This window comes from Doryrhamphus excisus, linkage group LG2, assembly GCF_037039965.1.
Source record: "Doryrhamphus excisus strain RoL-2023G ecotype Guam linkage group LG2, RoL_Dexc_Guam_v1.1, whole genome shotgun sequence".
In the NCBI taxonomy this organism is placed as follows: Eukaryota; Metazoa; Chordata; class Actinopteri; order Syngnathiformes; family Syngnathidae; genus Doryrhamphus; species Doryrhamphus excisus.
The window spans coordinates 4,782,044-4,809,835 of NC_136358.1; the positions used below are offsets into that span (position 1 = coordinate 4,782,044).

At 44.0% G+C, this 27,792-nt stretch overlaps 5 protein-coding genes across 8 annotated transcripts; 2 read left to right on the top strand and 3 right to left on the bottom strand.

Moving 5' to 3' along the window:
* Positions 1-485: 485 nt before the first annotated feature.
* arhgef15b (Rho guanine nucleotide exchange factor 15b) lies at positions 486-10,576 on the top strand. 2 transcript variants are annotated; one of them, XM_078795989.1, is made up of 17 exons: positions 486-831; positions 2,613-3,075; positions 3,825-4,688; positions 4,773-4,815; positions 4,899-4,951; positions 5,039-5,277; positions 5,350-5,510; positions 6,790-6,942; positions 7,015-7,141; positions 7,222-7,296; positions 7,792-7,884; positions 7,956-8,119; positions 8,204-8,368; positions 8,614-8,684; positions 8,771-8,875; positions 9,113-9,195; positions 9,340-10,576. In XM_078795989.1, the coding sequence occupies exons 2-17, from the start codon at positions 2,700-2,702 to the stop codon at positions 9,340-9,342; spliced, it is 2,775 nt and encodes a 924-aa protein (XP_078652115.1). In that variant the 5' UTR covers positions 486-831; positions 2,613-2,699; the 3' UTR covers positions 9,343-10,576. The 2 variants fall into 2 exon arrangements, with proteins under 2 accessions (XP_078652115.1, XP_057923892.2); XM_058067909.2 differs by having other exon boundaries at positions 491-831; positions 9,113-10,576.
* LOC131125971 (uncharacterized) lies at positions 9,776-11,749 on the bottom strand. The gene is made up of 4 exons (XM_058068072.2): positions 11,618-11,749; positions 11,424-11,535; positions 11,277-11,362; positions 9,776-10,285 (listed from the first exon to the last, which is right to left on the bottom strand). Exons 1-4 carry the CDS (start codon positions 11,660-11,662, stop codon positions 9,776-9,778), a joined length of 753 nt encoding a protein of 250 aa, XP_057924055.2. The 5' UTR covers positions 11,663-11,749.
* A 363-nt stretch (positions 11,750-12,112) lies between these two features.
* Positions 12,113-18,312, bottom strand: LOC131125913 (uncharacterized). The gene is made up of 17 exons (XM_058067950.2): positions 18,170-18,312; positions 18,057-18,109; positions 17,901-17,990; positions 16,474-16,601; positions 16,262-16,402; positions 16,126-16,194; positions 14,451-14,621; positions 14,294-14,390; positions 14,018-14,220; positions 13,603-13,956; positions 13,423-13,537; positions 13,151-13,356; positions 12,973-13,090; positions 12,740-12,912; positions 12,609-12,673; positions 12,417-12,538; positions 12,113-12,347 (listed from the first exon to the last, which is right to left on the bottom strand). Exons 1-17 carry the CDS (start codon positions 18,190-18,192, stop codon positions 12,154-12,156), a joined length of 2,322 nt encoding a protein of 773 aa, XP_057923933.2. The 5' UTR covers positions 18,193-18,312; the 3' UTR covers positions 12,113-12,153.
* Positions 18,313-20,160: 1,848 nt separating this feature from the next.
* On the top strand, positions 20,161-20,768 carry sst5 (somatostatin 5). The gene is made up of 2 exons (XM_058068091.2): positions 20,161-20,325; positions 20,405-20,768. Exons 1-2 carry the CDS (start codon positions 20,194-20,196, stop codon positions 20,585-20,587), a joined length of 315 nt encoding a protein of 104 aa, XP_057924074.2. The 5' UTR covers positions 20,161-20,193; the 3' UTR covers positions 20,588-20,768.
* Positions 20,769-21,319: 551 nt separating this feature from the next.
* trip6 (thyroid hormone receptor interactor 6) lies at positions 21,320-27,679 on the bottom strand. Of its 3 annotated transcripts, none has more exons than XM_058068004.2 (10): positions 27,457-27,679; positions 24,710-24,917; positions 24,532-24,635; positions 24,352-24,465; positions 23,712-24,281; positions 23,515-23,611; positions 23,270-23,439; positions 23,001-23,179; positions 22,806-22,926; positions 21,320-21,824 (listed from the first exon to the last, which is right to left on the bottom strand). In XM_058068004.2, exons 2-10 carry the CDS (start codon positions 24,906-24,908, stop codon positions 21,693-21,695), a joined length of 1,686 nt encoding a protein of 561 aa, XP_057923987.2. In that variant the 5' UTR covers positions 24,909-24,917; positions 27,457-27,679; the 3' UTR covers positions 21,320-21,692. The 3 variants fall into 3 exon arrangements, with proteins under 3 accessions (XP_057923987.2, XP_057923985.2, XP_057923986.2); XM_058068002.2 differs by having other exon boundaries at positions 23,515-23,608; positions 27,457-27,598; XM_058068003.2 differs by having other exon boundaries at positions 21,646-21,824; positions 22,806-22,922; positions 27,457-27,598.
* Positions 27,680-27,792: the final 113 nt, after the last annotated feature.

A 27,792-nucleotide genomic window follows, 5' to 3' on the forward strand; every position in this document is an offset into this window, starting at 1 on the left:
AGCGGAAGTGTTGATTTCATTTCGTTTCAAAGACGCTGGATAGCAGGACAGTCTACTCCCCTGCAAATGCATGGAGCAGAGTAGTACGCGATGACGCAGAAAGTCCGCCATGATGGTAAAAGTAAGAGAACTGGGCGGGGCTAGGCGCACAATAGTGTCCAATGTATTTACTACCTCTGAGCTAGGTGTAAAAAAAAAGTTATGCTCAGTCCTTTCAACAGTTTACCAGAAATTAATTTTGTCATTAACGATCAGAGTGGTGGGGAATGAGACATGACTATCCTGTCACCAAATTCGACACTCACCTGTCATATCTCTGTTACTAGTCACAATGCAATTAAGATGACTGTGTGTTTGATGTATTAAACCGACACCATTTTTCATGTCCCTACCTGAGCATTTCATAGCAAGTTATTGCGGAATAGTGTGTAATAGTGTTTCAGGATTTTGCTTAGCATCATGGCGGCCAAACCCGCACATAGCGTACTACGGAAGTGAACGGTAAGTAATTTGTTTTATATGTTGAGTCTTTGGTCCGTCTAGCGTGATCACTTGTAGACCATTGGGGGCGTTGTTGTTGTCCTGGCTCTCCTCCGCTCCACACACTCTCTCTGCCGGCAACAAAGAAGGCACATCAATGAGTGATCGATGTTTTATTTTTTTTAAAAACATTTTTTGTTACATATTTTAAAATCTTCTCTTGTATTTTAAAGCTGCTTGTCGTACGAATGGACTTTTAATACACCAGATTAGTAACTATTGTTGTCCGGGCTAACAATGTTGGAGCCCAATGACTGAAGAGCGATACTCCTACACGTCTCAATCATCCTGGTGAGTTCTCTTTGTTTTATAAACTTTATTTAACGTTTTTTCTCGCAACTGAAAACTACACAGAAGCTGTGGAAAGTCCAAACTGAACGCACCCGATCGCCTCCAGGGCTTTAAAAAAATCACAATTGAATCACTTGTGTAACTGTGGAACATCATGGGAATACTTGCAACATTTCTACACACTGCGAATACATGCACAATAAGACTGCAATGGAATAAGAAAAACAGCTTTATTTGTCACTGTTTGTTACTGTAAATTGGATGCAAAGTATGCTAATTGATAGTTAATTGGTCTCATCGTGAGACTGCAAGCTTGGTATACAATGCTACACAATCCGAAACATGTTTAACAACATACACCGAGGAACATCACATGTTTGCCCCCTACACAAGTCAACATGTTTGAACAGGAGTAGGAAGAAGCACGCTTTTAATGACAAACACACACATTTCCATTGTGGATGTCTTCCCTCTACTATTATTAATGTTGATGCATGTCAGTTCTTAACCCCCCCCCCCACCCATTTAATGCACACTGACTCATAGCCTTCCACAACAGATGGTATACACACACAGCATTGTGTTAATGGAAGCACTTAAGGATTGTTCTCGGGCTGCCCTGATTTGAGACACTATACCATATTTGATACATATTGGTGTTACAGTACAAACCCACACTTCCCAGTGATGAATGAGTGTCCCACTGACCCAGCCTGAGTGTTTGTTCAGTGTCCATTCAACTAGAGAAAGTAGCTATAGAACTAAACAGGTCAAGGAAGAGATGTCAGAAGCGCTTACTGTTCAAATATCTGAAGTACATTGTGGCTCATTGCACAATAGACAATAGATGACAGTAAAATGTATGCAGTCATGCCTCAATAGTGTTAAAAATCATCTACCCCCTAAAAAAAAAAATCCTAAATGAAACCTGAAACCTCCCCTTGTCTTTTTTGGAACAAGTTGACTGAGTCGGTGGCACACGTCGCTTTCCAAACTGGTCCGACAAGATGGTTTACGTTCTCAAAAACAAGCAGCCATCGGTCGGCCGGAAGTCATCTTTGTTTTTTTATCCGCTTCTATTTTAAAATACTATTTTATGTGAAGTGAATGCACCTGGTGAATGATATACAAAGCCAAATAAACAACATGAATCAACTATGGGTGTTTGCACAGCTGACTGCTGTAATTATTCCTCCCCGGTGTTTACCTCAGTAGCTGTCTTGCCAGCACGATTCCCGCCATGGCTCACGTGCTTGTATTAGCAGCTGACGTCATTGTTTTTCCTATAAGATGATGACAGTTTGCCAGTTTTGCGAGGTTTGGTTTGTCTGTTTTGATTTATTCAGGCTTTAATGCGAAACACTTTCATTAATAATGAAACTTATTTGGATTCGGAAGGTTTCACAGAGGCACCGTTGTTTCAGTACTTGAGCTGCAGGGATAAGGAGTGGACCTCTTCATGGTGCAAAGTTCATTTTTTCCTCTTCAGGCACTAAGGAGGTTGGGTTTGTTTATAATAACTCAAGGTCTGATTGTATTACAGAAGGTTGCCACGGTGAACAAAGGATTGCCATACTGGTTGTGTTTGTCTAACATTAACTCATTTCCACAGAACCTTTTTGGAGGATGACACTGTTAGGCTTTTAAGGAATGCTCAGCTATATTTTTAATCCACTTTTCTCTTTCATTTCTAGCCTGTTTTTTTTTTCTTCAAAGAGGAACACTCTCAACCCTGCAAACCACCCCAGTTACTCTAACATCTGTCTCCCTGTTCTCACCAGGTGTGGATGACCTGTTCAGGAGAACATTCAGAGCCTGGCCTCTGATTTGAAGCACCTCACCAGCGAAGGCATCCTCCCCCACTCACCATGTTCACCCAGGAAGCATCTCAGCAATCTGCATCCCAGTCAGCTGAGGTCAAACCTCGTCCGGACATCCCCCCGAAACCGACCGAACGAACCGCCTCCCTCCCACCTTGTGATGAGAGCGAACGCTCTTCCAGCCCCTCCAGTGTGAACGTGAAGAGGATCGTAAACAAGTTCACCAAAAGCAAGGTTACGCTGGACAAAAGCGCAGAGAGCGTGGAGCCACGGATACCCATGAGAAAGCAGCCTGTGATAAAACCAAAACCCTCCGCCACAAGCGGGCCGCCTCCACTGCCCAAGAAGAGGACCCGCCTCCCGCATGTGAAGAGCACGGATTCAGAGGACGCTGACAGTGTCTGCAGCGAACAAAGTCGATCAGGTACACACCACTTTCAAGCTCATCTTTAATATCCCGCTTAGGAAAAATAGACAGATCACAATGCCAAGTCAGCAATAACTGCAAGAAAAACGGTCTTGCTGGCGGCGATCACCAGTCAAGCTTGTGCACAAGTGTTTGCATGTGTGCACTAATTGGGTACAGGAAAAAAAACATATAATTTGGAGATTCCCACATGCTGAAGGTGTGGCGCATGTGTTCCAATAACAGGTTCTGTTGCTCACCTGACTAGATTTGCATTTAATGTGATTTAATAATTGCATTTAATGCAATTTCATAGTTGCATTTAATGCGATTTAATTTAACAAGTATGTCTTTTTAATGCTGTGTGAAACACTAATGTAAAGGCTAGGAGTCAAATTGAACCACTGAGTGACCTTTTAGTTGTGTTCCTGCCCTGACAAAACGGGAACACAACTGCTGATATTTTGCGTGTGGCTTTATAGTTGTGATGTTTTTGACGAAAAGACGTCACTTCTTTGTTTCAATTTAGAAACAGAGAAGTGAGTAACGCATTGTAGTTCCAGTACCTCACACCCCTTTCTCCAATATATCCATGTTGGATTTTAGCCTAGCAGTCCTCTAAATTGGCCATTAATGTTTGAAGACACCATTTCCTCACTGTGCTGACTAGACAATCAAATACAAAAGTGGAGTGGTTGTGGTGGTGGTTAGTGGCCTATTGGTGCACATCTGAGCGGTCCTAATGTCCTGATGTTCCTCCCCTGCAGAGCCTGATGGGAAAGAGGTGGAGGCTCAGTCGGCCGGGAAAGAGGAGAGCGAGGATGGTCCAGATAGCTCTCTGGGTTCCTGCTGCGACCCGAGTTGCAGCTGTGTGTGCCACATCCAGCGACCCGGCATGAAGCTGGTGTGGGTGCCAGTGAAAGGGGAGGACGACAGTGTGGGTGCAGAGGAACAATGCAGCATCTCCGAGGAGGAGGAGGTGAAGGAGCAGCAGCAGGTGGAGGAGCAATTGAAGGATGACGAGAACCATGTAGAGGAGGAAGAGAAGTGCAACGAGGAAGTAGCTGAGGTCGAGGAGGTCGAGACGGAGATAGAAAAGAAAAAGTTCCACAACTCGTTGGATGCTTTAATCGGCGAGCTTCACAAAAAATGCTCAGAACCTGGACCTCACTTTACTCCGTTTGTTTCCCCAAAACAGAACCAGCTAGTGCCAGTCAACCACAATACCCCCCAAGAAGAAAAAAATGAAGGTATTTATGAGTCCGTCATCTGTACGGTTGATCCCGGTCAGAGTAAGAAAACCACTCATGAAGTGGATGCTCCTCAAGTCAAGTTGCCCTTACCAGCTCGCCGCTCTAAGCCTCCAGAGATACAGCTCGATGGCGCTTCAGGATCAGGGGCGGATGATGTCCCGCCTGCCATCCCGCCTCGCATACCCATTACTCAGGACTTTCGTTGCCTCGTGCCCCAGGTTTCGGTGGAGGAGAGGAGCTTATTGCGACCCTCACCCCCCAGCAGCAACGGCAGCACCCCACAGCACACCAGCCCCATGCTGCCTCACAGAAACCTACTGCTACTTCCAAAGACGGATCTCAACAAGGGCAACAGTCACACCGGTGCACAGAAAAATGGTGTGTAAGTCGCAGGCGCTTTCATTGTGAACGCCGAGAGGTGATTGTGCATGATGATCACAATGTGCTTGGCGTTTTTTTTAGAAGGAGACGATGAAGGAGTGAAGGACGAGCCGACGGAAGAAGTGTGAGTTTGAGCAGCAAGCAAAGACAACACCTGTCTTGTCACTGTGTTAATTCCCTTCATATTGCCTGCTATTCCCGTTGCAGGCTTCCCATTCAGACAGATGTTTCCAACAGCTGGAAGTCCCGGCTGCAGAATGGTGAGAAGAAAACTCAAAGTCTCAAAAACATCAAACGAATACAGTACACACATAGACACCATCGTACTTGTCATGTGACCCCTCCAGAGCCTTTGTACCAGACGTACCGAGCCACCGTCATCACCAAGGAGATCCGCCGGCAGACCGTTTGCAGGAACATCAGTCAGACGAGCGCCGACTATGCCATGGACTTGCCGAGCCGCCGCAACGCCAAAACCAGCCCGATGCCTGCAACACGCCAGAGCACCCTGTGGCGGGAGGTGCCAGCGGTGCAGGAAAGTGGCGTCCTGGAGCAGCTCACAGTCGAACAGTGCAAATATCAGGAAGTAAGACGGTTTCACCTATTCAAAGGATTGTTTCTTTCTATCCAAACTTGAACATTGTGCTCTTCCTGGCAGAGTATGTTTGAGGTTTTGACATCAGAGGCCTCCTACCTTCGGTCGCTCCATGTGCTAACAGAACACTTCCTGGAAAATCGGGAGTTAGAGGAGACGCTGGTCCTCATGGACAAGAAAACCCTCTTTTCCAACATCCTAAGAGTCCGCGAGGTCAGTGAGAGGTAAGAGGGAAACCGGAATACAGTAGATCCCGACGATTCCTAGGGATGTGTATCTTGAAGGTGATGTTGTGCAAGTAATGTCTAATTGTGTAATTTAATGTAGATGATTAGTGGGGCCGATTATCAAGTTGCAGACCAGCAAGGTGCAGCTTTGCCAGACATTCATATGCAAATCATTTAGAAAACTTTCCAAGTAATGTATTTAGTTCATTCATTTATTCATTTTCTACTGCTTATCTTCACAAGGGTTGCGGGGGTGCTGGAGCCTATCCCAGCTGTCTTGGTCGCCCAGCCAATCACAGAGCACATATAAACAAACAACCATTCACACTCACATTCATACCTATGGACAATTTGGAGTCGGCAATTAACCTGGCATGTTTTTGGAATGTGGGAGGAAACCGGAGTACCCGGAGAAAACTCACGCATGCACAGGGAGAACATGGAAACTCCACACAGAGATGGCCGAGTGTGGTATTGAGCTCGGGTCTCCTCTGTGTGTGGTGTACGCGCTAAACACTTGGTCGCCGTGCAGCCATGTATTTAGTTATCATTTTCATATTGTATTTCATTACGTCAGCATTATATACAAGCAGGTCTTGTTTTTGGACATTGTCTTTTGTATTGCTGATGGTTTTGCTATAATAATTATGACAATTTGTGGTAAATATTGTTTCTTATGGGGGAATTTATTACTTGGTTATTTTAGTTACATTATGCAAGTGCAGTCTTGCATGTCACAAAATTACATAATGTATATTTTTTTCTTTTATAAAAATAATTTTTGAATACCTGGCATCAGCACCATGATGTTTGCTAAATACAAGGATGAAGAGGCTTGAACCAGTCATGATGTGCTATATATACGTATCACTATATTGACAGTTACTATGGTAACCATTATGTCATTGGATGCTCATATCACCTCATACTTCGGTACGAGGTGCATTATTAAAAAAAAAAAACAACAGCAAAAAAAACCTTAAACTATATTATGGAAAGCAGGAAGTGAACAAATGTAAAAGTACCAGATGGAGGGGTAGGATTTAATAAGCTTTGCTTCTTCCTACTCCTTTTGGAAATGTGGAACTGTGAACTGATTATGTGATGCATTCAATTGTAATCTGATGCATGTTCAAATGAAATAAAACCATTACCATTACCATGTCAGAAGTACCAATTTGGCAACAGTAACGGATAAAATAGCGATACTGAACCCATCACTGAAATCCATCTATAAAAAGCCCTAAAAAGTATTTTCTTCTGAACCTGCTCGTAGGTTCTTGAAGGACCTGGAGGACCGCGTGTTTGAGACCATTGTGTTCTCTGACATCTGTGACATCATCCACTACCACGCGCAGCACAACTTCCCCGCCTATATCGACTACGTGCGCAACCAGATCTACCAGGAGAAGACCTACACAAGACTCATGTACGTCTTGCTTCCCCAGACAGGACACAACTCATCGCCATACAATAACACACGTGTGCGCCTGCGTCATAGGAACAACAAGCAGTTTGCCACCATCATCAATCGGCTCCAAGAGTCCCCTCAGTGTCACCGACTGCCGTTCACATCCTTCCTGCTGCTGCCCTTCCAGCGCATCACACGCATCAAAATGCTCATTGAGGTGAGCGAGATCAGTACAAGAAAACATGTGTAGTAGAAATAAGAAATTAAGAAATTCATAAACTTTATTTGTTATTGCAGAACATCCTGAAAAGGACACAAGAGGGGACCAAAGAGGAGCGGATGGCCTCCAAGGCTTTGACCTCTGTTTCAAAGGTAAACACGCAGATCTTACTTACTTACTTACTTATAGGAGGTCCTCGCTTTACCAACGAGTTCCTTTCCTACAGCCCGTTTTCAGTGTTTTATGAATGTGAGTGTGAATGGTTGTTTGTCTATATGTGCCCTGTGATTGGCTGGCGACCAGTCCAGGGTGTACCCTGCCTCTCGCTGGAACAGATGCAGCAACCTTCCCTGTATACGCTGTAGAAAATGAATGAATGTAATTTTTTAAAAAATGCAAGTTATCACTGCTGAATTCATAGATGCAGATCCTTACACATGGTCAAGGATACCATCTTCATCCTTGAGTCTGGTTTTTACTTCTGTGGGGGTGTCTTTACTTTTCTTTTAACCGGAGAATCAGCCTCACGCATGACTTAAAGAATGGTGGGAGGTTTACAAGGGGTGTCAGGGATGACATTGTGGATCTTTTGCGAGCGTTCACGCATCCAGAGAGTCATGTGATCACCTGACATTGATTGCACACAGATCATTGACGAGTGCAATACAGAGGTGGGGAAGATGAAACAGATGGAGGAGTTGATCCTCATCTCTAAAACTCTGGAGTTTGACAAGCTAAAGGTGAGTGGACGCAGCATAGCATTGGATTTCATGGTGTATATTTGTATTATACTCTCTTGGATACTTCGTAGGCCATTCCCATTATCTCCCAGACTCGATTTCTGGAGAAGAAGGGAGAGCTCCAGGAAATGTCCCGAGGAGGAACCGTCTTCAACATGAGAGTCAAGTTCAATCCCATTTACCTCTTTCTCTTTAACGACCTGCTCATCATTACTGCCAATACGGTCAAGAGAGGGTAAGACACGTGATTTCTTTCAGGGCTGCTTTTAACGGTGATTCTTGTCCTCATTGCACTTGTCCCCACTCTTTGTCTCGACAGTGCCGAGCGCTTTGTGGTGTTGGACTATGCCCATCGGTCTCTGGTGCAGGTGCAGCCCCTGGAAGAGGAGAGGAGCAGCGGGCCCTATGAGAACTGCTTCACCCTCATTCTGCTGGAGAACCACAATGGCCGCATGATGGAGCGCCTCATCAAAGCACCGTCCCAGTGAGAAGAACCAGATTCTCATTTGGAGAAGCACCTCTTTGCATGTCATTAAGTCGTTTACGTTATTTCCACTGACATATACAGGACAGGACAGGTTAGTCCATGCCCTTTCTTTCAAAATCTCCCTGGCAACAGCATTAAAAATAGCTTAAAGATGTTTTTTAGAAGGACAATTTCCTGTTTTTTGAGGAATAGTGACACTTTGGGACCTTTAAAGTCCAATTAACTCCTCTTTTTTTGAACAGGCCAGACATGCATAGGTGGATGGCGGCCTTCCCAAGCAAGGAGGAAGATGATGTGGTCTATGACGTCTGGGGTAAGCACATGCACAGTGACAGTGACGTCTGCTGGGTGTTTTTTATAGTGTTTTATTTGAGTGTGTGTGTGTGTGGGGGGGGTCAGACTGTCCTCAGGTGCAGTGTGTGGAGCAGTACGTGGCACAGCAGGCCGATGAGCTCAGCCTGGAGCCCACTGAGATCGTCAACGTCATCCGCAAAACCAACGAGGGTGAGAAAAACGTTCCTTTGAAAGTTTATCTTTCAAAGACCCGATGATGACATCACTAACACAGCCGCTCCGTCCCTGCTTCCTTGTCATCCTCATTACTGCCGCAATCCTTTTAACAGTTTATTGATTTTTTTTTTTCCCTTGCATGAACAATAGAAAAACCTTCGCTTTTATCTCCCCTCCACCTCCCTCCCTCCCCCGCCCCTTTCTGTGTTTGCTGTCCCTCCCAACCCCCAGGCTGGTTTGAGGGGATCCGCCTGTCAGACGGTCAGAAGGGTTGGTTCCCTGATAACCACATCATCGAGATCACCAATGAGCACGTGAGGAGGCGCAACCTGAAGGAGCGCTACAGAGTCATTCAGGCGGCTAGCGTGGTGGCCAACAACAAAAGCCGCATCTTGAACTAGGACCTTTTTTAAGGGTGACATTTTACATTGACTTTTTTTTTATCTCCCTACTTCCAGTGATTAGTGATGACGCGATGGACATGATCATCACTCTAAACTTGAACCGGACTGTTTCAAGGAGACCCTGTACAGAGAACATCCTTTTAATGTGTGATTGTGTGTCTGTCATAGCAACCACATTGTAAACAAGTCAAACACACAACAACAAAAGCAGCACAAACTGTAAAATACAACAAAAAGATTCTTCCTGTCATGTTCGGAAGTGGAAAAAAAAAACAAATCTAAGACTTTAACTGTAACATATTAGCCACCTTGCGTAAGATTATTTCTGTAAATAGACAACGTGCTGCTAGCAGGTTTACAACACACACAATAAAAGTGTAACTAGAATATGAAGTAATTGTTGAAGATGTCAAATGTGCACATGAACCATTGAACACATGTCTGATGCCTCCCGGGCAAACTTAATTGTTATGAGGACTTAAGGGAAGTCCTAAAGAGGTAAAAAAGGTAGGGGGAGAGGTATGAGGTACTCCTCATAGATCTCCACGGCATCTATCAGCATGACCTCCATCCGTTCTGGTTTGCAGCTATGAGGTTCTTCTGTCCCTCCATCAGGACACCTTTGAAACACACCTGTGCCCTCGTCTCCAAGACCAAAGCCTCCCAAGAGGGTGTGAGCTGCCTCAAGCTCAGCATCGGACCACCTTCCATCTCCTGCTGCTGAGCCAGAATGCTCCCCGAGGCCGCTGGTGTCCCCGCACCCCAATGAAGCCTCCGCAGTGCTGGTTGATTCCACCTCCACCTTGTGGTGCAATTCTATGGAACAAGTGATGGCCAGGATCTCAGCCCCATTCAGCTGGATGACCCCCTGGGTTAGATCACCTAACGGACAGACATTGGAGCTGCCCGGCTCTCTCTGCTTGGGATCTGCTTGCTTTGGAGCTTCACGCGAGGACACAATCGGCGGTGGAGTGTTGAGCTGAAACAAACTCAACTCCAACTAGAGAGAAGTGGGAATTTTCAGGTGAGCGATCTTGCCGAGAAACTGTTGAAAAATTCCCTGTCTTGGAATGCTAACAATCTGGATCTACACTATATTTACCGGGGTTTTCCATGGCAGTCTGTAATTACAGAAAGATATTGGGTGTAGACTGATGACACCTTTTGGAATGAGATCCCAAATGTACTCGGTGTTGAATGTTTTGTGACATCAGGATTACGTTTTGTCAACTTTTGGAACTCACGGGTACGCCTCTCTTGTTCACATACTCACCCAAATGACAATTTGTCTAACAGCATTTTTGTATAAATCTAATATCCTGTGAAAAAGCACCAAATCTGGTCCTTTCCTCAAGTCGGCTTCAGGTTCACAAGGACTCATGGGTGCCTGAAGAGGGTCGAAATTGTTGAACATGCACTTTGTGAGGAGGGACTCCAGCGAATTGAGTACCAATTAATTTCAGGGAGGGTGGCACGGCGGTCTAGTGGTTAGCGTGCAGACCTCACAGCTAGGAGACAAGGGTTCAATTCCACCCTCGGCCATCTCTGTGTGGATTTTGCATGTTCTCCCTGTGCAAGCGTACTCCGGTTTCCTCCCACATTCCAAAAACATGCTAGGTTAATTGGTGACTCCAAATTGTCCATAGGTATGAATGTGAGTGTGAATGGTTGTTTGTCTATATGTGCCCTGTGATTGGCTGGCGACCAGTCCAGGGTGTACCCTGACAGCTGGGATAGGCTCCAGCACCCCTTGCAACCCTCGTGGGGAAAAAGTGGTAGAAAATGAATCAATGAATGAATAATTTCAGGGAGTAGGACATAAGAAGTAGAGCCAGTAAAAGGAGTACAGTTCCTCATAACTAGTTGATACAATAGCTAATGTAATGTTTTTTGTCTTTAAATGTCCATACACTATATCTGGTATATTTAAAAAAAAAATGTAAACATTTTTTAATATGTGCCTTACATTAACCAGAAAGCTAAATGTTTACCTCCGAATTTGCCACAGTGTTGGGGATCCTTTTCCCCCATTGGGTGGGTTCATTGTAGAAGACCTCTTGAGGGCTGAGGCAAGGAACTAAAGAGGAGCGAACGTCACTGCAGCTGACGAGATTGAATGCAGGTAAACACCGACTCACCTGTTTGGAAGGGGTACAAGCTGCCTTTAGCAGTCATGTACAGAGGCATGAAGGAAGGGTGGGACAGGGTCCTGTTGGAACAGTGGGGCAGGACAGCAGGCCGGGGGGACGACTGTTTGGGGTGGCGTCCACGCTAATTAGCTTTAGCTTTATTTACAACGTGCAATGCATGTAGAAACGGTGATAACACTTACATAGTCACTCATGGTTGAAGGTTTTGTGGAGTTTGGCGGTGTCATGGAAGTAAGACGAAGTGGTGGCGATTACTTTAGCGCCCTCCTCTGGCTATTTTACTGTATGTTTGTCAGCTCAGGGGCCATTTCTTTTAGGTATATCGGCCAATGCCTGATCCATCCATCTTTTATACCACTTTCCTCATTAGGATCAAAATTTTTAAAAAAAATCTAGTTATTTAAATAATGCCATTTTGATACTTGATAAGTAATTTAATCAGATCTGGAGTGGGTGATAGTGAAAATTCTGGACTATGCATACCAAGTAAACTGGGCCCGAAGCCTAGATAGCTGATATTTAGCATTTTTCAAGACCATAGGACAGATTTTAAGCAAACAAAGCCACTTTTTAATAACAGTGTTCCACACACAAAATGAGCATTGCCCTACATTGTAAATCAGTCATAGGAGGTAAAAGCTTAGCCAACCAATCCACACACACAAAAAGATGAGTTTAAAATAGCTTTATTTCTTTTTTAAATAAATATTGCCACACTTCACTTGTATAGAAAGTCCTGTTTTACTGCTTGAAGGAAGAGGCCTTTCCTCCTATCTGGGTGAGGTTTTCGACCTTTCAACACCCTAAAGTAGCGAACATTGCCATGTGAGGCTAGCAGCTTAGCGTTTACATCCTCGCTTCTCGTGGTTGTAGGGGCTCTCGTTTTCACAGCTGTAGTGGCCCTGAGCGGAGCTTACCAAAAAAAAAAAAAAAAATGCTCATGACGACAACTAAGGTGAAGTTTTGTTTTATGTCAAGTACCTGCTTTGTGCTGCTTGCTGCTGTGGATGATGCTGCCAATGCCTGGGCTGTCTGAGTCAAACCTGTGCATGGAGAAGAGCCTGTGGAGGCCATCTAGAGGATATGTGCACCGCACCACCACCCTGCATCAACAGGAACATCAGGTGTAACATGCAAATAAACTGGAGAGGTGCACGACTGCCATGCACAAACCTCTCCCCGTCATGTTTGCTGTTGTAGAAAATCTCATTTTCATAGATTACATCTCCCTTGCTGAGCTGCAGAGGAACAAGAAATTAATGGACACAAATTGTGGAAAGGTCAGGGCAGTGGTGTAAAAGTACCTCGACTTTGGAGCTACAGCCATTTAATGGAAAGGAGAAAAGTGCCTTGGTGTTGTCAGCCTCTACTGGACCGCAGAAGACATCCAGCAGGTTGCTTCTCGATGGAGTGGCACCACTTGGTGTGATTAGAGACAAGTCTGCTAGCACAGTCATCCTTCCATCCATGGAACACGCTACAAAGACGAGTGTCAGCAAACATGAAAAGGCCATAATTCCTTGCAGTGACGTCTTACCAATAACTTCAGAGGAAGTGAAGGGACAAGTCTTGGATATGGACCGTTGCACAGCTGAGGTCTGACGTTCTTTCACAAGGAGCTCAAAAGTCCCCAAGAAGCCCTTCAGTGTGATGTCCTACAACAGATAACACCTCATCACCTGGAGTTCTACACTAGCCCAGATTCTAACACTGACCTCATACTGGAAGCCCTGTGTGAAAAGCGGTACAAGAAGCTGCAGTGCGGCGCTATCGTTTGTCATCGTGTAGCCTCGCTGGGCAGCCAGCTCTGATGTTAGTGCCTTTGAACCCACACTCAAGAACCACAGAAAGTCAAAGGGCCTGTGGTGCACTCTGAATGTAATCCCGGTCTCAGAGCAAACAGCTTCCAGGACTGGAGGAGCTGGAAAAAAAATTGATTATTAAAAAGTAATGCACCAATGTTCTTGGAAGCCTAATGTTGACTTACAGACATCGGTTAGTGCAGAGACACTGAAGGAGTGGTAGTAGAGCTCGTTTTCGGGGAGAACACGAAGAGTGTAGTTTATGTCCAGACTGTACTTTACACTATGGACGGTATAGAACTATAGGAGAGAAAACTAAGTGAGGAACTAAAGGGGAACCTGCAGTGAAGAGGGAGAACAATTACCTCCTGTGCAACTACAGGGTCATCAAAAGGCACCTTCAGCATGTAGCCATGCTCGTTGTTTGTTTGGACAACATTAACGATGGTGTATGAGCTGGTGTTGGCAGGAGGCCACTTCATCTCATGCCCGTTGAGCTGAAAGGACAACAACTTCACATCGTCAGGGATGTCACCCAGGTAAACTGTGAACATGTGGTCCTCCACCACTGTCTGGTTCTGGGTGCAAAGAGGGTGTAGCAGCAAAGGTGTGACGAGCATCTTGTGAAGACGGAGCCTGGTCTCTTCCTCATCTTCAAAGAGCTGCTCCAGGTGGAGATGGAAGGTATAGAACTCGTATAGGTCATCGTTGGCAAAGCTCTACGGAGGAAGAAATCAATTATTGAACCCGCTTTGGTTACTGGTGAACTTTATGACCGACCTTCCTGTGTCCACCCTTCATGTTGACTGGGATTCGGATCTGGACCGTGCCGTTCATCATGACAATGTCCTCCTCAATTGCAAAGACTGAAGGCTCAAGGAGTTCAGTGTTCAGTCCAACAAAGAGCCGCGTGGCATCAGAACCAGGGTACAGCGCCTCTGGGGTCTCAAAGACCACATGGCCGTCCTCAAAAGTGCCTTCGTCTGTTGGAGAGCAGTTGAATCAAAAAAACACAGATGTACAAAATAAAGGGTGTATTGAAAAGCAGATACAGACGAATGGAGCAGACAGCCAGCAGGTCTACCATGATGACAAACCAGCTTTGCCTGGAGAACAGAGTAGCATGGACCACCTCCACAGGGATGCCATTCACCTGATGAGACAGTTGTTAGCACTAAAGCTCTTTAGAAGAGTAGCACTACATTTCTGTTACCATGGAAATTGTAGAGTGTGGCTGTCCGTAGGGTGTGCGGAAGATCAGCCTGCTGTCGGTCAGTTCAAACACGTAACCTTTCTCACGAGCGTCCGAGAGGCTCATAGGTGCCATCGGCTCCACATCCGTCTGGAACATAACCTGCCAGTCTGAAGTGGATGAGCTGTGTGCCTGGCGAAGATGATATGAAAAAGGACACTACTTGAAACATGCAGTTTAGCACATACATCTGGCTTTAATGCTCCCAGAAAAAGCCTGCTTTGCCATTGTATACAATAACCCAGTGAAGTCAGCACAATAGTTTTGCTAGCTTCTAAACAAGCTCAACAAAATATTGCTAATGATTTAATTCATCACTTAAAATGAGTCAAATGTCATTAAATAGCAATGGCAACGCTATAAGAGCTACAGTGCAAGTCATTTTATCATGCTAGGTTTGGCCCATTCACTTTGAAAGCATGACTTGCAGCGCCATCTAATGGTGGGCATAGAACCAGGTGTCAAGATGTTAGCAAAGCCTGCTTTATGCCGTTGTATAAACTGTTCAATAAGAGGAAGTCTACAGAATAAAATACCTCAACTTACATCACAAGTCTTTAGCGCGGAAATCTTATACAATTTTGCCGTTTTGTAAAGTGCTGGAACCTCCATCATCAAATATCACTGGTCAGACAATTTAATTAATTTGCGTCCTGATTGGCTCAGGCAGAACCCGCACATTGTGTTCTGCATCCTGATTGGCTAAGGCACCTTAGACTGTTGTCAATCAATCTTCTCGGCGATATGTCTCCTGTTAAGTTCAATGGCTAGCAAACATCTAGCAGTGAGACGCTATGGAACTTTTCTGTCAACAAAACTAATCAAAACGTTCTATACTCGAGAATTATGACATAATACGGAATAAATGAATCGTCGGTTGTTAGATATGCGGAAATGCGAAAGGACAACAGGATTTTTTTGACAAGGATGCAAAAATGCTACACTGGATTGGCGCCAGGATGAACTAGCAAGGTCAGAGGAACTGAAATACTGTGACTCACTTAATTTGTGTCCCAACTTTGTAGGCTAATCATTAAAATTCAAATGAAGGTTTGAACTTTGGACGTTTTACGAGAGAAATGGAGAAAATGTTAATGCCAGTCTGAGAAAAGTTTGTCAGTTTTTACAGGCTTTATATAATTGTAAATTTTAAAAAAGCTGACTATATCGCAAATGTCAGCGATTGCGGGCCATTTTTTTAACCCCAACGGTAAACGAGTGAACACTGTACACCTCAAAACTCCAAATCCCATCACAAATAAAATATTAGCAACACTAGCTTAGCTACAGTACTATATGCTTACATTACACTCATTTTAAAAAACAGCACCACCATGCTAGGTTAGCCTATTTGCTGAAGAAAAACAGGCTCAAATTTACAGCTACACCTGTAGCTGAATGATGGCCGTTTGCATTTTAAGATGCATAGCAAAGCCTGCCTTTTTACAATGTGGTGGCCGTATAAATGCAGTTAGTTCATTGAGCTAGGGACAATCAAAGAAAGATGGCATGTCAACAAGGAAGGAGTGTTTTTCCCTTAAGGACATATTGAAGGAAAAAGCATTAGAGTCCTCACTCAAATGTAGGATACTTGACTCTTATATTAGGTTTTGCATAATAAGGAGCTCCAACATACAGTTGCGAGAGTGTTCCAGTCATCTTTCCGTGTCCCAGCAGCACATGTGATTTCGCTCCTCACAGACACCTGCAGAAAAAGCACCAAACATGTGGAAGTGGACCACTGGAGGCCACGACAAGCGGCCTTTGCCCACCTCCATGTAGTTGACCTCGCAGGTGACCTCTCGAGGACACCACGGCAACAGGGGTAAGCAGGTCTTATTAAGAGCATAGACAGCCTCAGCACCATCACGCCTCGCCAGCAGGTTGAAGTTGAACGTGAACACTTGATCATCCTAAAACCACAGCGTCATTACAAAGAATAAAACAGCAATGGTGTTGGCTTTTGCATGATTGCATGAAGTACCTGGTTGGCCGTGTGACAGCTGAAGTAAGATGCACGAAGCACTAGGTAGCTACTTGATGGAAGAACAGCGATGCTGTAACCACAACTGGCTGCATATGACTTTGTTATGGCGTACACACCGGTCCTGTCTGGAAGAACATGCATATTTCTTGGCGCTGTATCACTTTATGGACCAAAATCCTCAAAACACTCCCCTTAACACTTTGACTTTCAGAGTAGAATTTAGCTCTTCTGCATTTCACCTTAAAACCTTGCATTGGTTGATTATTTTTACCTTTTGATTTCTTTATTAGATTACCATCAACTTAGAATGCAGCGATAAAATGTTCAAGTGAGTGAAATTCCATAAGTTACCTATAAAGCAGGGGTCTCAAACACATGGCTCGCGGGCCAAATGTGGCCCGCAGGACACTAGTTTGAGGCCCCCGCCTTGATATGAAAGTTTAATGTTAGTGCGGCCCGCGCAGGTTTGATATAGATGCTGTATGGTATCATGTACCCAGAAAATATTATTACGTTTGATTAATGTTCATGTTAAAGGTTAAATAACTTAATAGTTATCCTCCCCATCTGTGTGGAAGTGGTAAGTTTTTGGCTATTTAAGTTTAAAGGAAATAACTTGGAGGCTACCGTTTAGGTCGCTAGCTCTCTAGTTTGCGAGTTAGCATGTGTGTCAAGACCCTGCAGTTGCGCAATATGTTGTAAATAAAAAAAAAAAAAGGTTAAATGTGACTATAGTCGTGTTTTGTCATGTCTAGAGGGCTCTAATAATGCTTTGTTAATTTTAAATCAGAAAAAAATTATTTGTCTACCCACCAACTATATGTGGTTCCTTAAGTTATTATTATTATTATTATTATTATTATTATTATTATTATTATTATTATATTTATTTATTACTGATTGATTTTCTTTATTTTTAATCTTATTTTGTGCAGAAAAATAAAAATTAAGATATTTGAGAACAGTGGAATGTTTTAGCAGAGCTTTTATTGTAGAAAATCGGAACCAAAGCACTGAAAAAGTTTGTATATTTTTCTGTTTTTAATAAATGCGTTTTTGTTTTTTTTTGAAAACCTGATGCGGCCCAGCCTTGCCCAGACCCTAGCTCCAGTGGCCCCCAGGTAAACTGAGTTTGAGACCCCTGCTCTAAAGCCAAATTGACTATGAACACTGAAGTGTGTTCAAGAAAGCTGAACATCAAACTGTCAGTCCTGTGAAGGACGTACATCTTTGCATCAGTTGGCCACTTGATGGCAGTGTTGGCTTACCCAAGCTTTTCTTATGTGTTCTTCAAAAAGACTTGCAAGTACTGTTATGTAAAGTCTACTTTTTTGACATACTGTCCCAGTATATTTGTCCATACAGTTGATTCTACTGTTCTAACAGATTAAGATCAAATTACTTTAAGGTCATGCAGGGCTTACCGACAGCCTCAAAGCGAGCTTCATCCCCAGCAAAAGAGCGATCCACAGCTATCATGAAGTAACGCTCATGACAATCCATGTGAACGACACCTGGAAGCACACAAATATGCTTCAAATGCATGCTCTTATGCTGATCTTTATGTTTTTATCAGGTACCTTCAGGGACAGGATCACAGGACACCAACACTGACATCAGGAAGGACATCATCCTGCAAGGCAAAACACACAACAGAAGCATATTAAATGTCTCTCAGCATCTTCTTCCTTACCCAAAGTAGAAGAAAGGTTCCATCGTTGCTGGTGAGTGTCTGTGCACTTGCAAACTACACTTAACCAACACAAGTCTAAGGCGTCCTTGCTCAGGTGAGACTTTTTAGCAAATAAACTAGCCAATCAGAGGCCCCAGGTCAGAGGGTGACAGTCATTAGCAATCAATCAGTTGTGTCTTGTCAACACCTGCCTTGTCAACACAAGTATATTTATTATATACTAGTTATTATACTAGTTCTCTGAGCCTGCATATGTTTATGTGTCCACACTGCAGGCGTGTGCTGGTGCATAGGTTGTGAATGAGTGACAGCCACTTTAACTTTTCGGGCTAAGTTTAACTTAACTAACTTTAAACAGTGCTGGTGCTCTTATATTTTTGGGTGAAAAAAAGTGTCATTTGAAGCCATTAAGGATCAAGGTGGTGTGGAGGATGTGTTCAGCTGCAGGCTGATGATCATTTCCTGTTTACAATACACAACGCTGCAATGAGGATAGGCTCCAAACACACAATGAGTGGACTTGTCTTACGTCTAGGGGGCATGTACTACTATACTGTATGTGGGCTGCTCTTCAATGTTTTGTTTATAAATGTCAACAATAGAGTGTATAATGCTTGTGTATGTTTATTGTTCTATTGTGGACTTCTATTGTTGTGGATCTGCCCATGATTGTGATAAATGCCTGCTACTAAATTAAGGTAATACATGGCTGTAAATTGGGCAGCATGGCGGTCGAGTGGTTAGCGCGCAGGCCTCACAGCTAGGAGACCAGGGTTCAATTCCACCCTCGGCCATTTCTGTGTGGAGTTTGCGATTTCCTCCCACATTACAAAAACATGCTAGGACTCCAAATTGTCCATAAGTATGAATGTGAGTGTGAATGGTTGTTTGTCTATATGTGCCCTGTGATTGGCTGGCGTACAGTCCAGGGTGTACCCCGCCTCGCGCCCAAAGACAGCTGGGATAGGCCCCCGCGATCCTCGTGAGGAAAAAGCAGTGGAAAATGAATGAATGGTTGTAAATGAATACAATTTAATTGACCAAGAATTGAATTGAAAATGTAATATTTATCCACTGAACTGCACTATATCATAATAACTTACATAATTTGGCATCAGAGAGCTAAAATATTACAATCCTAAATATATTTTGAAACTAATATCGTTATCTGTCACTGTCAGATTCAAACATAATCCTTTTTAAAGGCGGACCTTGCAGTTGTTGTGTCCAGTTAGTGCATTTGTTTGCTTGTCCGCCCACATGGGCAGAGAGGTGAGGATGTTCAAATGAACCCTGACAAGCTTACAACATATTAACACTATCCTGCATGGCGTTGGCAACAGGTCATGTGATCACTCACTGGACACCCGCAGTCTTTGGCCACCTGAAGTCAAGACTTATTATGATTAAAGTCATCCCGCTGATCCGTGAGAGGAGACAAAGGAAGTCAGAGGTTGTTCGGTTAGTCATTAAGGTCAAGAATCGGCTGGGTGAGTTCATTCATGATAATAGCTTCACATGCAGTCAACAATGGCCTGACATTTGGATAATTGCTCTCCATGTTTACTCCACTGACTAAAGCTGACGGCAGGAAGGTTGGTGGAGTGTCGGCCTGCTTCATCGTGTCCAGGCGGTCTCATTAACATTTGAGTCACTGTGTGTCACTAACAAAGTGCCACAGCGTGCGAGGCCTCATGTTGCGCTTGGACACCTTCTGAAGATGGAGCAGCTAATTTTGAGTGACACAACTAAAACATTTAATATTCACTTTTTCATAAAAAAAAAAAAACATAAACAAAACAGAGCTTTGAATTGTCTAATTTGGTCATCGCATCAAATCATCTCCGTTTTGGTGACACTTTCTCCAATACAACTCCGAGCTCCCCCGCAGCCACTCGCCTCAGCCAATGGCGTGCCAGTGTCAGTTGGAGGATGAGGAGGATCTTAGGACGAAGGAGACTATTTATCAGCTCATCGCCAACACACCGCATTGATCGTCACACCAGTTGAAGAGTCTTGTGGAGATGCTTCAGCTGCAGGTGCACATGCTGCTGCTGGTTCTACTGTCTGGTGGACTGATGGTGCGGGTCAGTGGCGCCCCGAGAGGCGCAGATCTGTTGGCAGAGACCCTCAGAGCGGACATGGAACAGGACAAGGTGGGACACATCATGCACCCTAAATGTTGTACCTACAAAGTTTGTAGGTGCCTTTCTTCACCTTTTCTGCTTTTTTTAGGCCTTGGCTCGCTCCCTGCTACTGAGGCTCATCTACCAACTGGCAGCCGGAAGAACCGACACGCTCCCTGAGCTGGCAGGCGAGCTGGGTGTCAGGGTGATGCGGCGACAACTCCCCGTCTCACAGAGAGAGCGCAAGGCAGGTTGCCGCAACTTCTTCTGGAAGACTTTCACCTCTTGTTGACTTTATGACTTCACATTGCCTTTGTGTGTGTTGTCTATTTCACAAGTGGCAGGGATGTACAGTCCAATATTTGACTCAATAAAATGTGTGTTGAACAGGAATGCTTCCGTTCAGTTGAGCAAGTCACAGTAAGTCACGTCTGCTTTCAACATTTGTTTTATTATCCGGCACAAAAGATGGCCACCTCCTCACAGCAAAAAACGCTTGGGATGTTACCATGAGTTCAACTTCACAGCTTTTCAAATTGAGAGGGAAAGAAAAAATAGGATGTCAGCAAAGCTACATAGCTGATTGTGCATCTGGACAAAAACATTACAACTAAAAATGAAATGATTTCACATGAGATGAAAAATGCAACTGAAGCTTTCCAAAGAAAAAAAAAAGTTAAAACATTCTTCACATATTTTAGCCCTTTATGACACAAATAGACAAGAAAGAGGGACGGAGGTTAAACAAATACTGTAAGCTGAAGAACGTAAGGAGTGCAAGGATACACAAATACGGTATCACAAACGACGACATTCAATGGTCTGCCTTTCTTTGCTTTGCATTGTGTTATGTTGTGTTCCCAAGTGGCACAAAAAAAAACCAAAACTTAAGTCTTCCAATTTTACTAGTGATGTTTTCACCCTGTTTTCCTTCATGGCCGACTTCATTGCACCATCATCTTCTGAGTAACAGTCCAAGAGCTACATCGTACACATTTCACGACGGCTAAACATTCCGTTCGTGCATACTTCTACGAGGCTACAAAAGAGCGGCAAGTCACAGTTATTGTTTGAGGCAATATCTGACACATTTCTGTTATCCTTCAGTATGAAAAAAAAGTGTGCAAGTTGCTGTGTAAATAGTACCTGTATGCTGGGTGGAGCTTCTTGTGTAAATGTTGGACAAAAACATAATAAAAAAAAAAAGATGCAGTCACTCCACTGTAACTCAACCTCTCATTTGGATCAGTAACATAAACAGCTTTCTTGTCACGCTAGCAAATATAACACAATCGAGGAGGGAGGGGCGGGGGAAGGGGGGTGTTAAAGCTGTGCGATGTGCCAATGTGATGATGAGCGTTTTTTTTTTTTTTTTTTTTCCACAAACAGCGCATTGGTCAGCAGTCTGTGGAGATTTTGGCTGAGAGATCCTGGATACGTCGAGCGCTGCAGCTCTTGCACAAGATGTGGCCGTCCAGCGGGTAGCAGCCACGACCTTCGCCCTCAGAGGACAGCAGGAGGCCGCATTCCTGATCGAGACACAGATTCTCATCGGTCACAAAACACACACTCATTATTTCAGGTAAGTATTTCATCCATAAAGGTAATGTATTTCAACAATGCTGAATGAGTACACAGAGGGTGGAATGATCCAAATATCAATATTTAAATTATACATTTGTTGTTGTTGTGTTGTTCAAATACATTTTTTAATCTATATATTGCTATAGTGTTTACAAACTCCAGTATTATGTTGTTGGGGGCAAAAAAAATATGTATTTGAATGAGAACCTTTTCGCATTATAGTGGATAGCCGCACATTTGTTGTATTTTTAGATTTTAATTACATTTAATTGAACTTCTTTTTTTGTTTTCCTCCGAAAAACACATCTCATTCACAAGAACCCGGTAATAATGTATAGGTACTTGTTAAAGCAGGTAAAATATATACCACGCATGTACCACTACTACAAAAAAGCCCACAATATTTACTTTTATGATATGTTTTTTCATCAAGTGTTGGGATTTCGCACATTGTTCGGCCATCCTTGAATGTACCATAGCTGTGAGACGCAAAATTAAATTATTTTGTGGGTGAATACCTCCCACTGTTATTTGAGCAAATTACACTAATTCTTTACCTAAATTAAACATTTAAGATTTAACATTAAAATGCATAAGTGAGCTGACTAATAAGACGCATTGTATTTGTGAATGTAGTACTTAAAGTTGAGCACATTATTATAGCTTCTGCTTGGACATCAACAATTGGCAAGCAACTGTTTGAGTCCAATGGGGAAAAAGCCACACATGAAGTATCGGTATCGGTATGAGTGATATTTGCTCTGTAATTTACTTTATTGTTGGCTCACCCACCTCTTGCAAACTGCAATAGCAAATAATAGCGCCCTCTGCTGGTTGCTGCCTTGTAATGATTCTGATTACACTTTCAAGGCTCAAAGATGACTAATTCACAACTGGATAAAACACGCCCGACCTCGTCGTCTCACCTCGCAGACGTAACAGTTGACGTGGAAGCTGCGGTCTAGAGCAACGATCCTGACCGTCTCCTCCTGGCCCGCTTCTGGCATGATGGGCTCACCACACACAGAACATCGAGGTGCGTACTTCCTTTTTGGGTGTGAGTTCGAGGTTAGTTCCATGTGATGCATCTACACATCGGTGGTGGGCAGTTCTGTGTGTACCTGTGAAAGTCATCGATGCAGTGTATCTGCGACGTGGCATCTACGGTGAAGGGCACGCCGTCCAAGCAGCAGTTACACACCACGCATGTAAAACAGCGAGGATGGTACGCCTTTCCCATGGCACGAAGGATGCGGTCCAAGATGGGCTTGGAGCACTTTGAGCATCGCTCTAGTGTACTCTGGAAGAATTAAAAAAAAAAGCTAATTGTCATTTCAGAAAGGTATTTCATGACAACTTTGCGGGACATTGTCATCATTTTGTCACTCACAATGTAGCAAGTCTCACAGTAGCTCTTCTTGTCCAAGGCGTAGAAGGGCTGTCCTCGCAAGCGTGCATGGCAGGTGATGCAGGTGAAACACTCCACGTGGAACACTTGCTCCATGGCGATGCAGCCGCTGCCGTCGCCAACTACATTGTCGCCGCAGCGGGCGCAGCGGCCTGAAATGTATGTTTTTATTCCTTTATTCAATTCTCGATCCATGTTTATCACGTGTTGACAAATTGTGAACGTACCAAAATAATCCTCTGCTGGGGGGTGGTTCATATCGTACACCAGCTTCTTGGTGAGGCGGTCCAACTCCTCCTCTGGTCTTGTGGGTGCTGCCACCTGCTGGTGATAAAGATGGTATGTGCGTCAGATTACGACTTAATACATTTTGTAAAGATTTTAAGTAATATATTTATTATTGTTTATGTATTTTGCCGCCCACCTTGCTGGACTGATAAGAAAAACTCTGTGCAGGCCCTGATTGATTATTTTCCATCCCTCTTTTCGGCAAGACCATTTGGTTGCCTCTTGCTCCTGATCCACTCCCCTTGTAGCCCACCTCAGGGTTGCTCTCCTGCAAGCTCGGATGCGGAGGGTACCAATCCTGGGGGTTGGTCTGAGGCGGGGGGCGTGGCACGTGCTGGCGAGGCGGTGGCGGTGTGTAGGCCTGCTCCGCCTGCCTCCCCGTCTGAGAGTACGTGACCGGTTGGGCGGTCTTGACCTGCACGCTGAATCTTGGCCCCGTGGGGGTGGAGGCTGTTGTGTAGGAGGCCGGCACGGGTTGGGGGTACGGTTTTGGCGTGGATGAGGTGTAGTAGTCCTGTTGATGGGACGCTGGGTACTGAGATGCGTGCTGCTCAGCGTAAGAGGACGGCGGGTGGTACTGGTTGTGGTTCTGGGGGTGAGGAGGGTACCCCGAAGAGGGTCGGCTCTGAGGTGGAGCTGCGTTGTGGTGCGCAGGTTTGTAGTGATCCCCTGAGAGGTATTTGTTGTAAGGCACGTTGTCGTACAGCTGTGAAGTCCAAATAAATATAATCAATTCTTGCTAATGATCCAAAAGTGATGACAGACGGGTGTCATACTTGTGTGCTGGAGTCATGGGGGTGACTGTCGAGGTCGGCCAGCATGGATGTGAGGGAGTCGATATCAGCGTCTATCTTGGAGTGATGGCTCACTTGCTTGTCTGGGCCGCGGTGCTAGAATGACAGCATGTTCATATTTTTAAAAAGTCCACTTCCGAAAAAAATGTTAGAAATACTTACTGGGAGCTCGTAACCGTCCACATGAGGGATCCAGTTGCGCTCGTCTTTGGGCCCATGTGGACGGGTGTAGTAGACATCACCAGGCAAATGATGACCAGGACCGCCTTTGCAAGCACAGAGCCAACATTAGCATTGATAAGGATGTAACACTCAAAAAATTTGGGTTCCAGTGTCTTACCTGTGGGACCTGCAGCCATGTACCTAGTGGTACCACCTCCTCCGTTCTGGTCATAAGTGTTATATTTAGGCCGAAAGTCAGGCACACTCTTCTTGTTGGGTGCTCGGTAAATGGCCGAGCCTGCAGAGTGAGACATCTGGGGGACGGCTCGCTCTGGACTGTTCAGAGTCCTCGGTGGCAGCCAGGTGGGACCAGACATGGCAGGATTCTTAAGAGGAAAAGTATAATTATTATATAAAATATGTGTGGCTGCATTTTCATCTTATAGGTAATTGCAAACAAAGGGATTCCAAACACTTTGTTTCCTATGGTAACAAGGACATACAGGATCAAACAATGGGCTCGGAGTTTTCAAGCAGGAAGTGAAGCTTGTTGGAAAGGTTTGGGGATTTCCAACATGCCTGCACATTGCCCCCCAAAAACACACACAAGCACAGCTGCGACTCAGTCGCTCCTCTTACTTACTTAGCGTCACTACAATGCTTATTGTCTTTGGGTGTTTACACAATCATATCAATGGTTGAAAGAAAATAGGAAATATTATGCAATGATTGCACCTGGCTCCAAACAATATATGATTGTACAGTACGTGGCTGTACAATACATAAATAAAAACAGTAGCACATAGCTGACTTGACAATTTGGCAGCATATTGTCACAATATAATACAATACAATACTAACTACACGGAACCAGCTTAAGGGGCTGTCCACACGGAAATGTTTTCAGGTCAAAACAGCAAAGTGCTTTTTTTGCTTTAGAATATGATTTTTTTTCCCTTAATATATTCACTCCAGGGCTGCATGGCGGACTAGTGGTTAGCGCGCAGACCTCACAGCTAGGAGACCAGGGTTCAATTCCACCCTCGGCCATCTCTGTGTGGAGTTTGCATGTTCTCCCCGTGCATTTGTGGGTTTTCTCCGGGTACTCCGGTTTCCTCCCACATTCCAAAAACATGCTAGGTTAATTGGCGACTCCAAATTGTCCATAGGTATGAATGTGAGTGTGAATGGTTGTTTGTCTATATGTGCCCTGTGATTGGCTGGCGACCAGTCCAGGGTGTACCCCGCCTCTCGCCCAAAGACAGCTGGGATAGGCTCCAGCAACCCCCCGCGACCCTCATGAGGAAAAGCGGTAGAAAATGAATAAATGAATGAATGAATATTCACTCCATTCTCGTAAAAATTCCCGGCTGTCTTCATCATCAACTGCATTTCAATTTCTTTCTTTAATATTTCAACTTTATGCTACTAAAATGATGTTATTTTTCCTCATCATATTACTATGGTACCCTCATAAAATTATTACTTTTTCTCATTAGATTACAAATGTTTTCTCTTAATACTTTGACTTTATTGTTGTAAAAATGACTGCAGATTTTTTCAATTTTTGCTGTTTTTTTTTTTTATCGTTTACTTTTTTTGTTTAACAAAATGTGCAAAAGGTCCAATAAAAAACAGCCGTTGTTCGCACCTTAGACACTCATGCCTTACAGCAGTGCTCAATTATTTTCTGTCATGCCCCCCCTAAGGGACAGTAATTTCTTCCGGTGTGATAGCAATGGCTGCCGTTGGTGTTTCGACGTCAGTCAGTGAGTGAGTGCTGCGTTGAGATAAGCAGGTTCCACTGTACAAGGAAGTGCTTTATGTATGATGTGAGAAATTGGAAAGCCATCCATGCCAGTTGGTTGGACTCTAGAGAGTGGAAAAAAATAACCAACTCACTCAGACTGATTGAGAGAATTTGGGGTCTGTCAGAAATCCTCGTTGCCAAGAGGATTACCATAATTGAATGTATGAGAGGATGGTGTCACAGCACAAAAACACAATGCTTGAACCCAAAATCTAAGGCTATCAGCTCTTTAGTTTATTTAATACTCGTACTTTAACTGGAGGCTTAACTGATATAAGAGCACAAGTAAAAGATGACAAAAAAGCTCCACACTTCTAACTGATTTTAAACTCATCACAGTATGGATGAGCAGTCACTTAAAGCCCAGGATGACCTGGCATAAATTAACCTTCAATGTTTATAAATCCCTCGGAGTGGAAAAGAGAACAGTTTATGTACAAATTTGTGGATTTTGCCATTCATTAACTGAGATGGGTGCTAAAGCGTCAATTACAGGAACAGCATACTCGACATCCGGTGCTTCCTCCCTTCCTTTCAAAGTAAACAGTGACACGTTGGTAGCACAGAAAAAAAAACATTACACGAGTAGAAATAACACATGAAAAATGACTGGCAGATTTAAAGTCGATAGAAACCAATGTCTTATAGGAAACGGACCATAGTGACTGAGGAGTCAAGTTATCTCATACTATAACCTCAAAATCTCAAGCATTTTATTTTGAAGGCGAACTGCTCCCGCTAACTACATGTAGCTACACGTAGCTATATTTGCATGTTATTAACTGTACAAATAGCTGCATGTTTGTATAGTCGTGCGTCGATAAAAATAAATATATTAATTCAAAACTAAGTAACACGAGGCTAGTAGCTATTTGCGTGCAAACTACCACCTAACTACCTCCGATATTTATAAGGATGTATTTACTGCCAATGTCTTATCATACAAGTCGTGAGTTAGTTGTGATGTTGTTAGTAATTGCCAAATAACTACTTTATTACGCCTGGTTGCTGTGTTTTTCCACTGTATCAATGCGGGTGATACTGCCTATAGGCTAAACTACATGAAAAAAATGGGGAAATAAAATATGGGGAACAATGAGAGAATGCGCACTTACCACCAGTAATGGCGCACGACAGCACGACGTTTGGCTGCCATGGAACCTTGCAAAAAAAGTTGTCCTGGAGTATGAGGGCCTTTTGCTGTTTTTCACGCTACTTGACGGCGTTAACCTACTTTCGCCAGGGATCCACAAGAAGAGGCCTGCTGGCTGCAGCGAGCCTCGGTTCTCGATGCATTCCCAATGGGTGACGTAAGCCCGCGGGGGCGCGCGTAAGCGTGTGCGCGCAGAGAAAGCAAAATGGGTGTGACTGACAGGAGGGGTGGGCGATAGTTGAAAGTTTGCTACGGATCCCATGTAAATACAATTGCAGTATTGCCACTTGAGGGTTGA

What these genes read in the sequence shown, in the direction of transcription:
- arhgef15b (XM_058067909.2), top strand. Translation starts at nt 2,700, where the DNA reads ATGTTCACCCAGGAAGCATCTCAGCAATCTGCATCCCAGTCAGCTGAG. An exon ending in GAAGTCCCGGCTGCAGAATG is followed by an intron (nt 4,952 to 5,038) that starts GTGAGAAGAAAA and finishes TGACCCCTCCAG; the next exon opens with AGCCTTTGTACCAGACGTAC. An exon ending in TGTGGTCTATGACGTCTGGG is followed by an intron (nt 8,685 to 8,770) that starts GTAAGCACATGC and finishes GGGGGGGGTCAG; the next exon opens with ACTGTCCTCAGGTGCAGTGT.
- LOC131125971 (XM_058068072.2), bottom strand. Translation starts at nt 11,662, where the DNA reads ATGACACCGCCAAACTCCACAAAACCTTCAACCATGAGTGACTAT. An exon ending in CTTCAACCATGAGTGACTAT is followed by an intron (nt 11,536 to 11,617) that starts GTAAGTGTTATC and finishes CACCCCAAACAG; the next exon opens with TCGTCCCCCCGGCCTGCTGT. An exon ending in ACACTGTGGCAAATTCGGAG is followed by an intron (nt 10,286 to 11,276) that starts GTAAACATTTAG and finishes ACTTCTCTCTAG; the next exon opens with TTGGAGTTGAGTTTGTTTCA.
- LOC131125913 (XM_058067950.2), bottom strand. Translation starts at nt 18,192, where the DNA reads ATGGAACCTTTCTTCTACTTTGG. An exon ending in CTGTGATCCTGTCCCTGAAG is followed by an intron (nt 17,991 to 18,056) that starts GTACCTGATAAA and finishes GTGTGCTTCCAG; the next exon opens with GTGTCGTTCACATGGATTGT. An exon ending in AGCAAACATGACGGGGAGAG is followed by an intron (nt 12,539 to 12,608) that starts GTTTGTGCATGG and finishes CTGTTGATGCAG; the next exon opens with GGTGGTGGTGCGGTGCACAT.
- sst5 (XM_058068091.2), top strand. Translation starts at nt 20,194, where the DNA reads ATGCTTCAGCTGCAGGTGCACATGCTGCTGCTGGTTCTACTGTCTGGT. An exon ending in CGGACATGGAACAGGACAAG is followed by an intron (nt 20,326 to 20,404) that starts GTGGGACACATC and finishes TGCTTTTTTTAG; the next exon opens with GCCTTGGCTCGCTCCCTGCT.
- trip6 (XM_058068004.2), bottom strand. Translation starts at nt 24,908, where the DNA reads ATGTCTGGTCCCACCTGGCTGCCACCGAGGACTCTGAACAGTCCAGAG. An exon ending in CATGGCTGCAGGTCCCACAG is followed by an intron (nt 24,636 to 24,709) that starts GTAAGACACTGG and finishes GTGCTTGCAAAG; the next exon opens with GCGGTCCTGGTCATCATTTG. An exon ending in TGCATCGATGACTTTCACAG is followed by an intron (nt 22,927 to 23,000) that starts GTACACACAGAA and finishes ACACCCAAAAAG; the next exon opens with GAAGTACGCACCTCGATGTT.